Source organism: Phyllobates terribilis, unplaced genomic scaffold, assembly GCF_046119375.1.
Source record: "Phyllobates terribilis strain yellow unplaced genomic scaffold, ASM4611937v1 Scaffold_5__5_contigs__length_657084704, whole genome shotgun sequence".
NCBI lineage: Eukaryota > Metazoa > Chordata > Amphibia > Anura > Dendrobatidae > Phyllobates > Phyllobates terribilis.
In genome coordinates, this window is record NW_027362765.1 from 610,122,832 (window position 1) to 610,136,157 (window position 13,326).

General features: G+C 43.0%; 1 protein-coding gene across 1 annotated transcript in view; it reads left to right on the forward strand.

Annotated features, from left to right (window-relative positions):
- The window catches only part of LOC141273744 (dual specificity phosphatase 29-like), a 105,578-nt gene extending 93,306 nt beyond the window's left edge, over positions 1 to 12,272 (forward strand). Inside the window, exon 4 of the mRNA XM_073686070.1 lies at positions 11,898 to 12,272. Within this exon, the coding sequence (XP_073542171.1) occupies positions 11,898 to 12,133 (236 nt within the window). The 3' untranslated portion in view covers positions 12,134 to 12,272. The remainder of the gene's footprint in view (positions 1 to 11,897) is intronic.
- Positions 12,273 to 13,326: the final 1,054 nt, after the last annotated feature.

Sequence of the window (13,326 nt, forward strand, 5' to 3'; positions counted from 1 at the left end):
ATGCCTTCAAGGAGGAAGGCTACCACATGGTTGTGCACAACTTTGACACATGCTGTGCACAACTTTGACGAGCCAAAGCATGTGGACGTGTAGAACATCATGCACTCCATCCAGAACAAGGAGGGAGGTAACATGTGCTGGCAGTGCAGACAGCAGAGAGGAACTTGACACTGCTTCCCCTCCCCCTGGGCAGAGGATCAGAGCTCTGCAGTCTGCAACACTCCTGTGTCTACTTTGCCTGGGCAAGAAAAGTGGTGTGTGGTGTAGGGACCCCTCAGGAAGAGCATGGTGATGGTGGCTGTGCTGATGAGCCGGCAGGGATTTTTACATAGTGTCTGCAGATAAGGATGCATCAACAAAGCACACAAGAAACCCAGGTCTGCTGCAGCTGTATGTAGAATATTAACCCTTCACTTCCAGAACTGAGAGCACTGTAGCTACTTGATTGCTAGATCTGGCCCAGATCTCTGCATTACCAGTCGTGTGACTACATACCCTGAGCAAGGCTAAGTGTCTTGTTAGTGTCCCCTCCTAGTTCTAGGGAAATCATTTTAAGTGTGACAATGAGTGTGCATGTACTTTTATATAGGACTGACGGCTAAGCTGATGATAGTGAAGCAGCTTTAAAGTACATGAGAAACTTACTTCTGCTCCATCTGTGTGTAGTTCCAAAATATTAACCCTTCAAATCATACACTACACATCCAGAACTGAGAGATAGGCACTGTAGCCACTTATTTGCGCTTATCCAAGTAGGTGATTCAAGTACAGAGATGCAGCAGAGCTGAGTTTGTCCTTGGCACGGTTCAGTCTTAGCTTCTCCCAGGGCAAAGGTTCAGGTCTCTGCACCAGTCCTGGATCTTCATACCATGGTCACGGCTAAGTGGTTTATTAGTGTCCCCTGTAGTTATATGGAGATCCTGATGACTGACAATGAGTGTGCATGTAGTTTTACAAAGGACTGACTGTTGATGATCATGATACAGCTTCAACATACATGAGAAACATAGGTCTGCTCCATCTGTACTATCCCATGTAGTGTACGCTCCAGAATGAATCCATCCAGAGAGGTAAGAGACCCTTGTCTGGGCAGAGGCAACAGAGCTTAGTTTGTCATTCGCACAGTACAGTGTGAGCTCTGCTTTCCTACACTTGGGGCACAGTCCAGATCTCTGCACCAGTTCTGTGTCTACATACCCTGGTCAGGGTACAGAGACTTGCTAGTGCCCCCCTTGCACCCAGGCACATTCCTTGCTTGCAGCCTCTAGCTGGACCTCTAGTATTGGAGATGACGATGATTGTGATCAGGGGTGGATTAAGAGTAGCAAGGGCCCCGGGCAGTTTAGAAGGCGTGGCCCCCTCACACACACACACACACACACACACCCACACACACTTGATGTATCACGTGACATGTCACATGATCCCCTGTGATAGATCATGTGATAGTTCACGTGAAATTAATTTGGCACAATATTAATTATAATATTTTTTTTTAGGCTGTGTGCCCACTATGCGTTTTTTAAGCATTTCCGCAGCGGCAATTCCGCTGCAGAAACGCTTAAAAAACGCTTGGTAGAAGGTCTGCCATGTTCCCCAATGATAATCCGCATGTGCTGTGCACATGCTGCGGAAATTTCCCCTGCGGATTATCATTGCGGAAAAATCCGCAGCACTACCAATTATTTTGCGGAAGCGCGGCGTTTTCACCGCCATTGACTTTCATTGGAACACATGGAATCCGCATCACTGCATCTGTAGATGCGGAATCCAAGCGTTTCAATGTGCGGATGGTACCCGGGTTTGGAGAAGAGGAGACTCTCCTCCAGACCCGGGTACCATAGAACCTGTAAAAAAAAGAATAAAATAAAAAATAAATATTATACTTACCTTCTGATGGCCCCCGGTGTCTTTATCCGATGCGTCCTGGCTTTCCGGCAGCTCGCGATGGTCTGAAAAGGACCTGCCGTGACGTCATTTAGTCATGTGACGGGTCACGCGACCGCTTATTATATATATATATATATATATATATATATATATATATACAGTACAGACCAAAAGTTTGGACACACCTTCTCATTTAAAGATTTCTCTGTATTTTCATGACTATGAAAATTGTACATTCACACTGAAGGCATCAAAACTATGAATTAACACATGTGGAATTATATACTTAACAAAAAAGTGTGAAACAACTGAAAATATGTCTTATATTCTAGGTTCTTCAAAGTAGCCACCTTTTGCTTTGATGACTGCTTTGCACACTCTTGGCATTCTCTTGATGAGCTTCAAGAGGTAGTCACCGGAAATAGTTTTCACTTCACAGGTGTGCCCTGTCAGGTTTAATAAGTGGGATTTCTTGCCTTATAAATGGGGTTGGGACCATCAGTTGTGTTTTGCAGAGGTCTGGTGGATACACAGCTGATAGTCCTACAGAATAGACTGTTAGAATTTGTATTATGGCAAGAAAAAAGCAGCTAAGTAAAGAAAAACGAGTGGCCATCATTACTTTAAGAAATGAAGGTCAGTCAGTGAGAAAAATGGGGCAAACTTTGAAAGTGTCCCCAAATGCAGTTGCAAAAAACATCAAGTGCTTCAAAGAAACTGGCTCACATGAGGACCGCCCCAGGAAAGGAAGACCAAGAGTCACCTCTGCTTCTGAGGATAAGTTTATCTGAGTCACCAGCCTCAGAAATCGCAGGTTAACAGCAGCTCAGATTAGAGACCAGGTCAATGCCACACAGAGTTCTAGCAGCAGACACATCTCTTCAACACCTGTTAAGAGGAGACTTTGTGCAGCAGGCCTTCATGGTAAAATAGCTGCTAGGAACCCACTGCTAAGGACAGGCAACGAGCAGAAGAGACTTGTTTGGGCTAAAGAACACAAGGAATGGACATTAGACCAGTGGAAATCTGTGCTTTGGTCTGATGAGTCCAAATTTGAGATCTTTGGTTCCAACCACCGTGTCTTTGTGTGACGCAGAAAAGGTGAACGGAGGGAATCTACATGCCTGGTTCCCACCGTGAAGCATGGAGGAGGAGGTGTGATGGTGTGGGGGTGCTTTGCTGGTAACACTGTTGGGGATTTATTTAAAATTGAAGGCATACTGAACCAGCATGGCTACCACAGCATCTTGCAGCGGCATGCTATTCCATCCGGTTTGTGTTTAGTTGGACCATCATTTATTTTTCAACAGAACAATGACCCCAAGCACACCTCCATGCTGTGTAAGGGCTATTTGACCAAGAAGGAGAGTGATGGGGTGCTACCCCAAATGACCTGGCCTCCACAGTCACCAGACCTGAACCCAATTGAGATGGTTTGTGGTGAGCTGGACCGCAGAGTGAAGGCAAAAGGGCCAACAAGTGCTAAGCATCTCTGGGAACTCCTTCAAGATTATTGGAAGACCATTTCCAGTGACTACCTCTTGAAGCTCATCAAGAGAATGACAAGAGTGTGCAAAGCAGTCATCAAAGCAAAAGGTGGCTACTTTGAAGAACCTAGAATATAAGACATATTTTCAGTTTTTTCACACTTTTTGTTAAGTATATAATTCCACATGTGTTAATTCATAGTTTTAATGCCTTAAGTGTGAATGTACAATTTTCATAGTCAAGAAAATACAGAAAAATCTTTAAATGAGAAGGTGTGTCCAAACTTTTGGTCTGTACTGTATATATATTGTGACCAAGTTGTCAAGCACTTTCCAAGTGATGCTAAAATCGCTTGGAAAGCGCTTGTCAACCCGCATGCGGAAATGCATGTTAAGAACGCTTCACTTCCGCTTGTCCCTGGCAGGAAAAACGCATGTAATATCCACATGTACAATCCGCATGCGTTTTTTCTGCCAGGGAGATGCAGAAATGCTCAAAAAATATCCGAAGCATTTCTGCATCGTGGGCACATAGCCTTACATTAATTGTATGACTCAATATTGAGCACACGTAGCCATCTATACACAGCAGGGGGCCGCACGGCGCCATCTATACACAGCAGGGGGCCGCACATAGCCATCTATACACAGCAGGAGGCCGCACGGCGCCATCTATACACAGCAGAGGGCCGCACGGTGCCATCTATATACAGCAGGGGGCCGCACGGTGCCATCTATACACAGCAGGGGGGCGCACGGTGCCATCTATACACAGCAGGAGGCCGCATATAGCCATCTATACACAGCGGGAGGCTGCACGGTGCCATCTATACACAGCAGGGGGCCTTACGGCGCCATCTAAACACAGCAGGTGGCCGCACGGTGCTATCTATACACAGCAGGGGGCCGCACGGCGCCATCTATACTCAGCAGGAGGCCGTACGCAGTCATTCACGCAGTCACACACACACACAAACATATACAGACATATACATACACGCATAAACACATTTGAGACACAAAAATACATATAAACAGACATCACACAATGATATCTGCCTGCACACACACACATACTCACACTCTCACACACACACTCTCACACACTCAGTCACACATACACACACACACACAGACTCATCATCCCCCAGCTCGGCTCCAGTCCTCCTGCTCTTCTATACACATCAGGAGGATGCACGGTGGCATCTATACACAGCAGGGGGCCACACGTAGCCATCTATACACAGCAGGAGGCCGCACGTAGCTATCTATACACAGCGGGAGGCCGCACAGCGCCATCTATACACAGCGGGAGGCCGCACGTAGCCATCTATACACAGCAGGAGGCAGAACGTAGCCATCTATACACAGCAGGAGGCCGCACATAGCCATCTATACACAGCAGGAGGCCGCACAGTGCCATCTATACGCAGCAGGGGGCCGCACGGCGCCATCTATACACAGCAGGGGGCCGCACGGTGCCATCTATACACAGCAGGGGGCCGCACGGTGCCATCTATACACAGCAGGAGGCCGCACGTAGCCATCTATACACAGCAGGAGGCCGCACGGTGCCATCTATACACAGCAGGAGGCCGCACGGTGCCATCTATACACAGCAGGGGGCCACACGGTGCCATCTATACACAGCAGGAGGCCGCACGGCGCCATCTATACACAGCAGGAGGCCGCACGTCACCATCTATACACAGCGGGAGGCTGCACGGCGCAATCTATATTCAGCAGGAGGCTGCACGCAGTCTCTCATGCAGTCACACACACACACAAACATATACAGACATATACATACACACATAAACACATTTGAAACACAAAAATACATATAAACAGACATCACACAATGATATCTGCCTGCACACACACACACATACACACACTCTCACACACACACTCTCACACACTCACTCACACATACACACACACAGACACACACAGACTCACCATCCCCCGGCTCGGCTCCAGTCCTCCTGCTCTTCTCCGGTGCAGCACTGATGGCCGGGCGCGCACTGTGTGACGTCTCAGCTAGGAGACACGGCCGCGCACAGGGCCGTGTCTCCTACCAGTGACGTGGCCGGGCCTGCACAGGGAAGTTAACTTCTGCAGTGCTGGCCCGGCCGAAGAAGAAGTAGCGGCCGTGCGCCGCTGCTGGGGGAGCGGTCCGGGGGCCCCCCCGCCACTGTCTGCCGGTATGTGCCGCAGCGCCGCACATATAATGAGGGCAATCTGGCCATACACACCCTGGAGCCCCGGGCCCCCTGGAGGCTCGGGGCCCCAGGCGGTAGCCTAGATTGCCCTCATTATAATCCGCCTATGATTATGATGAACTGACAGTTGATGATAATGTTGCTTCAAAGTAGATGTACAGTATATAGATGTAGAACATTAACCATTTGCATCATTCACTACATCCACAAATAAGGAAAGGACCTATAAGTGCCACTTGCTTGTAGGCACTTTTTATTTATAGAAGAATACACTACATGACACAACTACAATACTGTACATTACAGGATACAAAACATAAGCACAAAGTTCCAGAACAGAACAAGAGGACACAAAACACCGAACTAGAAGCAAAATAAATTAACCAGAAATAGGAGAAGATTTGACCTACTGAGAAGGACAAAAACAAACAAAAATTAGAACAAAATTAAAGAAACAAAATAACCATCACCACAGGAACATATACACTTTTTTTTTTTTTTTTACATAAACAATAATAAATGTTATAAAATCCTATAAAACCACCGGCCCAGCTTCATTCATACTACTATATACAAACCCACACAACAGTCACACTATCCTATATACACTTAAAACACGCCGTCCTATATACAATATTATATACAATAAAACCACTATAAACACAATACACTAACTCTAAATATACAATACAAAAACAACAACGTATATACAACCGGAAATAGAACTAATACTAACCAACTGGTCCCACTGCCTTACCTTACAGTCACACACCCTTATTGCACCTCATTGCCACTTGCTTGTACCCACCCCCTGCAGATGGGTGACTGGTGTAGAAAGAAGCTGCAGGGCTGAGTTTGTCATTTGGTACAACTCATATTGTCATCATATGTGTGCTGTTTAACACATGACTGAGATTTGACGATAAGGACTTGCATAAATTCCCCCTGCTGTACGGTATTGTAGAATTTACAATGGATATCGTGATATCATGTAATGTAAGAACTAAGTGAAATCTTGGCCTTGGACTATATCTATATTGCTCTGCAGTATCTCTGCATCATGAATTGTGGTATGAGTTAAAGGGGCCACTGAGACTCTCTTGCCAAGGGCCCACGAAAACCTGGAGCCGGCCCTGCTGGCATATATGGCTGGGTTTATGTTCCGCTGCCTTTCCCGTGACCCTCGCGTTGTAAGCATTTTGGGAAACAGTATTTACTGGTTGGTCACACTGCTAGACCCACGCTATAAGGAGAACTTTCTATCCCTCATTCCCGTAGGTGGAGAGGTCTAATAAAATGTTGCAGTACCAGAAGGCGTTTGTGGAAGAATTATTAAAAAAATTCCCATCTGACAACGCTGGCGGCAGAGGTCACAGTTCCTTGGACAACCAAGGAGTACAGGCGAGGGAGACACAAACCAGATGCAGCAGAGGCAGGGGAACACTGTCAAAGGTCTGGGACAGTTTCCTCAGACCTTCACAGCACCCAGGCCGAGATGCGCAGGGTCATCTGATAAGGAGGGATAAGTTTTGGAAGATGCTGAAAACTACCAGTATAGGAGACCCACTCCTTAACCCCTTACTTACCGGGGACGTATTAGTACGCATATTTGCGTACCCTCCGTTCAGTGAGGGCTGCTGCGCTGAGCCCTCACTGAACGGAGCACATGTCAGCTGATTCTTACAGCTGACATGTGCCCGCAACAGCCGCGGGTGGAATCGCGATCCACCCGCGGCTGTTAACCAGTTAAATGCTGCTGTCAATCTCCGACAGCAGCATTTAACGCGCGCTTCCGGGTAGCGCGTCATAAGCCCCGCCCACCGGCGACCCCGTCACGTGATCGCGGGTCGCCGATGGGCGTGCATGACAACCCAGGGTCTGCAGCAGACGCCTGTGGTTGTCATGATCTTGTCGCTATGAGCGCCACCTAGTGGTCGGCGCTCATAGCACAGGACCATTTCTGCTGCATGCAGGGGACCTGCTCGTCCCCTGTATGTAGCAGAGGCGATCGGACAGTTGCTGCTTCCAGTCTCCTATGGAGACTATAGAAGCATGCAAAAAGTAAAAAAAAAAAATTTTTAAAAATATAAAAAAAAATAAAAAAATATAAAAGTTTAAATCACCCCCTTTTCGCCCCATTCAAAATAAAATATATATAAAAAAACCCACATACACATATTTGGTATCGCCGCGTTCAGAATCGCCCGATCTATCAATATAAAAAAAAAAATATTCTGATCGGTAAACGGCGTAGCGAGAAAAAAATTCTAAACGCCAGAATTACGTTTTTTGGGCGCCGCAAAATTGCAATAAAATGCAATAACGGGCGATCAAAACATCGGATCTACCCCAAATGTTATCAATAAAAACGTCAGCCTGGCACGCAAAAAATAAGCCATCAACCAGCCCCACATCACGAAAAATGGAGACGCTACGGGTCTTAGAAAATGGCGCTATTTTTTTTTTTTTTTTTTTTACCAAATTTTGGAATTTTTTTTCACCACTTAAATATAAAAGAACCTATACATGTTTGGTGTCTATGAACTCCTAATGACCTGTAGAATAAGAAGGGCAGGTCAGTTTTAGCATTCAGTGAACATGGTAAAAAAAATAAATAAAAAACAACTGTGGTATTGCACTTTTTTTGCAATTTTACCGCACTTGGAATTTTTTTCCCGTTTTCCCGTATAGGATATGATAAAACTAGTAATGGCGTTGAAAAGTACAACTCGTCCCGCAAAAAATAAGCCCTCACATGGCCATATTGACCAAAAAATAAAAACGCTATGGCTCTGGGAACAAGGGGAGCAAAAATGAAAATGCAAAAACGAAAAATGCTCCGGGGCTTAAGGGGTTAATAACGGGAAGGCCAATTCAAATCGATTCTATATTCTACAATATTACCTCTCTTATCTGCAATTTGTGTACGGGTGAGCTATTGCACTAGGGATAGCGTATTACACGCATCCAGCCAGGGATTTTTGCCTTCTACTCTTTGCTGCTGCAACCAAACAAAAAATAAATAAATAAATTATATTCCCTATTGATACCACTGTTAGCTGCATTTACAATAGGGACAGGTGATAGGTGGTAAAATCGGCTGGAAATGAGTGTTCATTCAGGTCACATAATCTCTTCCACAGTGCATAACTTGATTGACTTTTTCCATGCACTCATTGACTGATTCTTAATTTTTCATGGTGATCTGTACCCACAAATTCATGAAAGCATGCAGGGTTGCTTGCATTCCCTCCCAGTTTGTTGCTGCCACGTACCCAAATAAACTCTTCGGAGCCTGTTAAAATCTATTTTATATTCTCCCATATTATCTGCAATTATATTCTCTCTTATCTTCAATTCATGTACGGGTGAGCTATCGCACTATATATATCGTATTACACGCATCCAGCCAGAGATTATTGCCTTACACTCCTTGCTGCTGCAAGCAAGTCAAAAAATAATAATTCTATTCCCTATTGATACTGCTGTTAGTTGCATTTAGAATAGGGACAGGTGCTAGGTGGTAACCTCTGCTGGAAATGAGTGCTCATTGTCGTCGCATACATCTCTTCCACAGTCCATAACTAGATTGTTTTTTTTCCATACACTCATTGACCGATTCATAATTTATAAGGTGATCTGTAGTCAGAAATTCATCCATATTGGTAGAAATTTTTACATTTTGACAGAAATTAATCAAAGTTAACAAAATTTAATGTGTCATTCGCAGTTTCTCTACAGCTTCTGTATGTAAGAGGTAGTGGTGGGAGACTTGACGCTACTGGAGCTGGAATTACCACTTCAGAACTCTCCAGTGCTTTGATGCCATAAATTTCTGGGTGCTTCTTGAAGTATGTTTGGGGTCATTGTCCTGCTGGAAGACCCGTGACCTAGGATGCAAACCCAGCTTTCTGACACTGGGCAGCATATTGCGACCCAAATTTTTTTGGGAATCTTCATATTTCATGATGCCTTGTACACAGTCAAGGTACCCTGTGCCAGAAGCAGCAAAACATCCACTAAATATCTTTGAACCTCCACCATAGTTGACTGTAAGTACTGTGTTGTTTTATTTGTAGGCCTCAGTCCATTTAAAGTAAACAGTTGAATGATGTGCTTTATCAGAAAGCTCTATCTTGGACTCATATGTCTCCAAAACACCTGCTGACCCTCTAAAAATAGTGGAGACCGTATGCTGGCTCTCTATAAATTGTGAGGGCCGCCTGCTGGACATCCAAGTTTCAAACTTTACAGAATATATCCTAAAAATAAAATTTGACCACCTCAGATGGATACGTTATATTTCATTAGCAATATATGGCCATGCAAAGAATAGCCACCTGCTGGCCCTCCAAGTTTCGAACTTTACAGTATTAATACGAAAAAGAAAATTTGCCCACCTCAGATGGATAAATTATATTGCAGTAGCAATATACCGCTATGCAATGCATAGTTGGCTGCTAGCCCTATAACAATAGTGAGGGCCAACTGCTGGCCCTCTAACATTTGTAAGGGCCGCCTGATGGCCCTCTGCAAATAGTAAGGGCCACTTGATGGCCCTGTAAAAATAGAGTTTGTCACTTTCAAAGTCCCTCCTTCAAAAATGAAACAGGATGTGTCTGATCATGTCTCAAACACCACATGGCCTGATAAGGTAGTAAAATGTTAAAATTACATTTACTGGTGAATGTATTTTTCACCATTGAAAGAAATGTGAATGTACAAAAACACTGCATATGAACATAGCCCAAGGTGTGGAAGAGCATTTTTTCTGTTATTTATTTTGCCTTATATACAAGTCATTATCCTAGAAAGAATGTTTCTTAACATTTTTTCAAGGAAAACCCATTTTATCTTCATTTTTGTATGTTTTATTGTCTGACTGTAAAAGTGGCGTAATACTCTGACAACATTGTTCACATATAACATTAATTATCCTTATATCCGAATAGCCCTAATAAACAGGACATCACTTCTTATCAATTAACACATTCAAACAAAAATTCTCCTGTAGTATATTTTCAATCTTAACAAAAAAAATAGAAGTGACCACAATATCAGCTCATAAAAAATATTTTTTCTTAGAATTTATTTAAAACATATTTAAAATCAAGAAAAGGGTACTAGAAAAATAGTAGTACTATAAGCAATATAGGTAAACACAACAGGCTTGTGGTCTAATTTGCTCTACTGTGAACTGCAAAGCACAGCACAAAAGATTTTCACTATAGGGCTATACCCCTAAAGTAACTGCCCGTGTAATGACAAATTGAGTTTATAAATGAGCTAATGGGGTAGAAAATAGTCTAAATTGAAAAAAAGCTATATGCTCTTAATGTAACATGTTTAAACCACCAATTGAATGCAATTTAGTACTTCTATTTTTTTGTGAGCACTATATGGCGGTTTAAACATGGTATATTAAGAGCATATAACTTTTTTTCAAACTAGACTATTTTCTACCCCGTTAACTCATTTACAAACTCAATTTGTCATTACACGGGCAGTTACTGTAGGGGTATAGCCCTATAGTGAAAATCTTTTGTGTTGTGCTTTGGAGTTCACAGTAGAACTAATTAGACCACAAGCCTGTTGTGTTTACCTACCATATATTGCTTATAGTACTGCTATTTGGAGCACCAGTCCTTCAATTTTTCTAGTCCCCTTTTCCTGATTTTAAATATGTTTTAAATTAATTCTAATTAAAATATATTTTATGAGACGATATTGTAGTCACTTCTATTTTTTTGCCAACTTTGAAAATATACTTCAGGAGAATTTTTGTTTGAATGTGCAACATTGTTCACAGCAGCAACCTGGGATTCAGATATGCTTCCAGGGGTCTTCCCCATGCTGTTCCCATGCCATTTCAGTACTGTTTCCATTGATTTGACCAATTTTTAGACCCCCTCCTGACCTCCAAGGGGGGGCGGCTGGAAAAATGCTTGAGTTTCCCATTGACGTCCATTATACTCGTTACTCGGGTCGAGCACCCGAGCATTACGATTTGCTCGACCCGAGTAACGAGTACCCGAGCATTTTAGTGCTCGCTCATCACTAATCAGCAGTAATAGAAGAATTGCAGCCGCCTGAAAACCACATTTTTTTTAAATGACATTCACTATAGTGTAGGGTACATCAAAACCATTGTGTGTGAGAACCTTGCCAGATCACTGTCACTTCTTGTGTTACCCTTAGAGCAACAATATAGTCCATATTCAATTAAAGAAAAACTACAGGTTTTTACAGTAAAACTAGAAGCTTTACACAGTAAACAATGCCATTTTTTTTGCAGGTAAGGTGTTAGTCCACTGTGCGATGGGCCGGAGCCGCTCTGCCTCTCTTGTTTTGGGTTATTTGATGATCTATGAAAAAATGACAGTTGTTGATGCAATTACACAAGTTTTGAAGCATCGCTGTATACTTCCCAACCGCGGTTTCCTCAAGCAGCTACGTCAGCTGGACATTCAACTGGCCTTGGAGAAGCGAGCTGCACGGGATGGTGAAAATAGTTTTGACAAGAGTGAATGATAAAGGAGAATAATCCAAGATCAGAGTTTGTGATGTAAATCTAACACGCTGCAAATTTAGTTTAGTTTCTCTTTCAATTTTATGCTTCCATCATACAGGTACACCTTCATTGCAATCATGAGATCTGTCAGGTCCCAAACTATGTTCTGTTGTAGGTATGGGAATACTTCAATACTGGCATTGAGAAAGATTCGTTAGATTTCCAAATTACATCATTTTAAGAGAGTATGTTTACCTATAGTCTTACAGAAAGTTGTTGTCCACCACTTCTGAATATCCTGATGATGGAATACCAAGGGGCAGCAGGAAATGTCACAAAAATGTATACTAAAACTGTGCTGAATTAAAAGTATTTTTACTTGATTTATCTAATTGTTTATACGTCTGATATCCTGTGACGCACTCTCTATATTTGTTTACATTATTTATATATTTAATTACTATTAAAGTGACTTTATAACTGCATTATTGTGTATGTATTGATAACAAATAGAGTTTCCCCCTACAAAACACTACACAGTGTTTTCACTTGGCCATAACTGTGTACCAATATTCAAAGATCAGACAGTCTATTCTTTCATTACACATAATGAAATGGCACATTTATAAATTATTGCAGAATTATGGTAACACAGCTTCACAGGCTAAGACAAATGTGTAATGGATGCGGGATTGGCATCTTCTGATTCTAAATTGGAAAGAGACTTACATATGTAGCCACCTCTCAACTCAAGTTCCAAAATGCACAAAAATAAAAATGAAAAATGTATACTCATCTTGGGTGATTCTTAACTATGAGTTGAGCGAATGTTTCAATATTCGGTTCGGATTACGATCGGCGAATTTGCAATATTCGCCAATTTATTCGTCGAATATTTGCCACACATTGCCGAACCCCATTGGATTCAATGGGGGGCAAAAACAAACGCATACACAACACCTTCAAGTGCCATCAATTGACCCAGAGTACAAGTACTATAATTATTATTTATTATTATAGCGACATTTATTCCGTGGCGCTTTACATGTGAAAAGGGTCACCAACTGTTACAAGAGGAGAGAGAACCCTGCCCGCGAGGGCGCAAAAACAATCTACAAGGGATGGGTGAGGATACAATAGGTCAGGGTATAGCTTGTAGTGCAGCGGTATGGTGGAGCAAGTGTTGCTGCAGATTGTATGCTTGTCAGAAGAA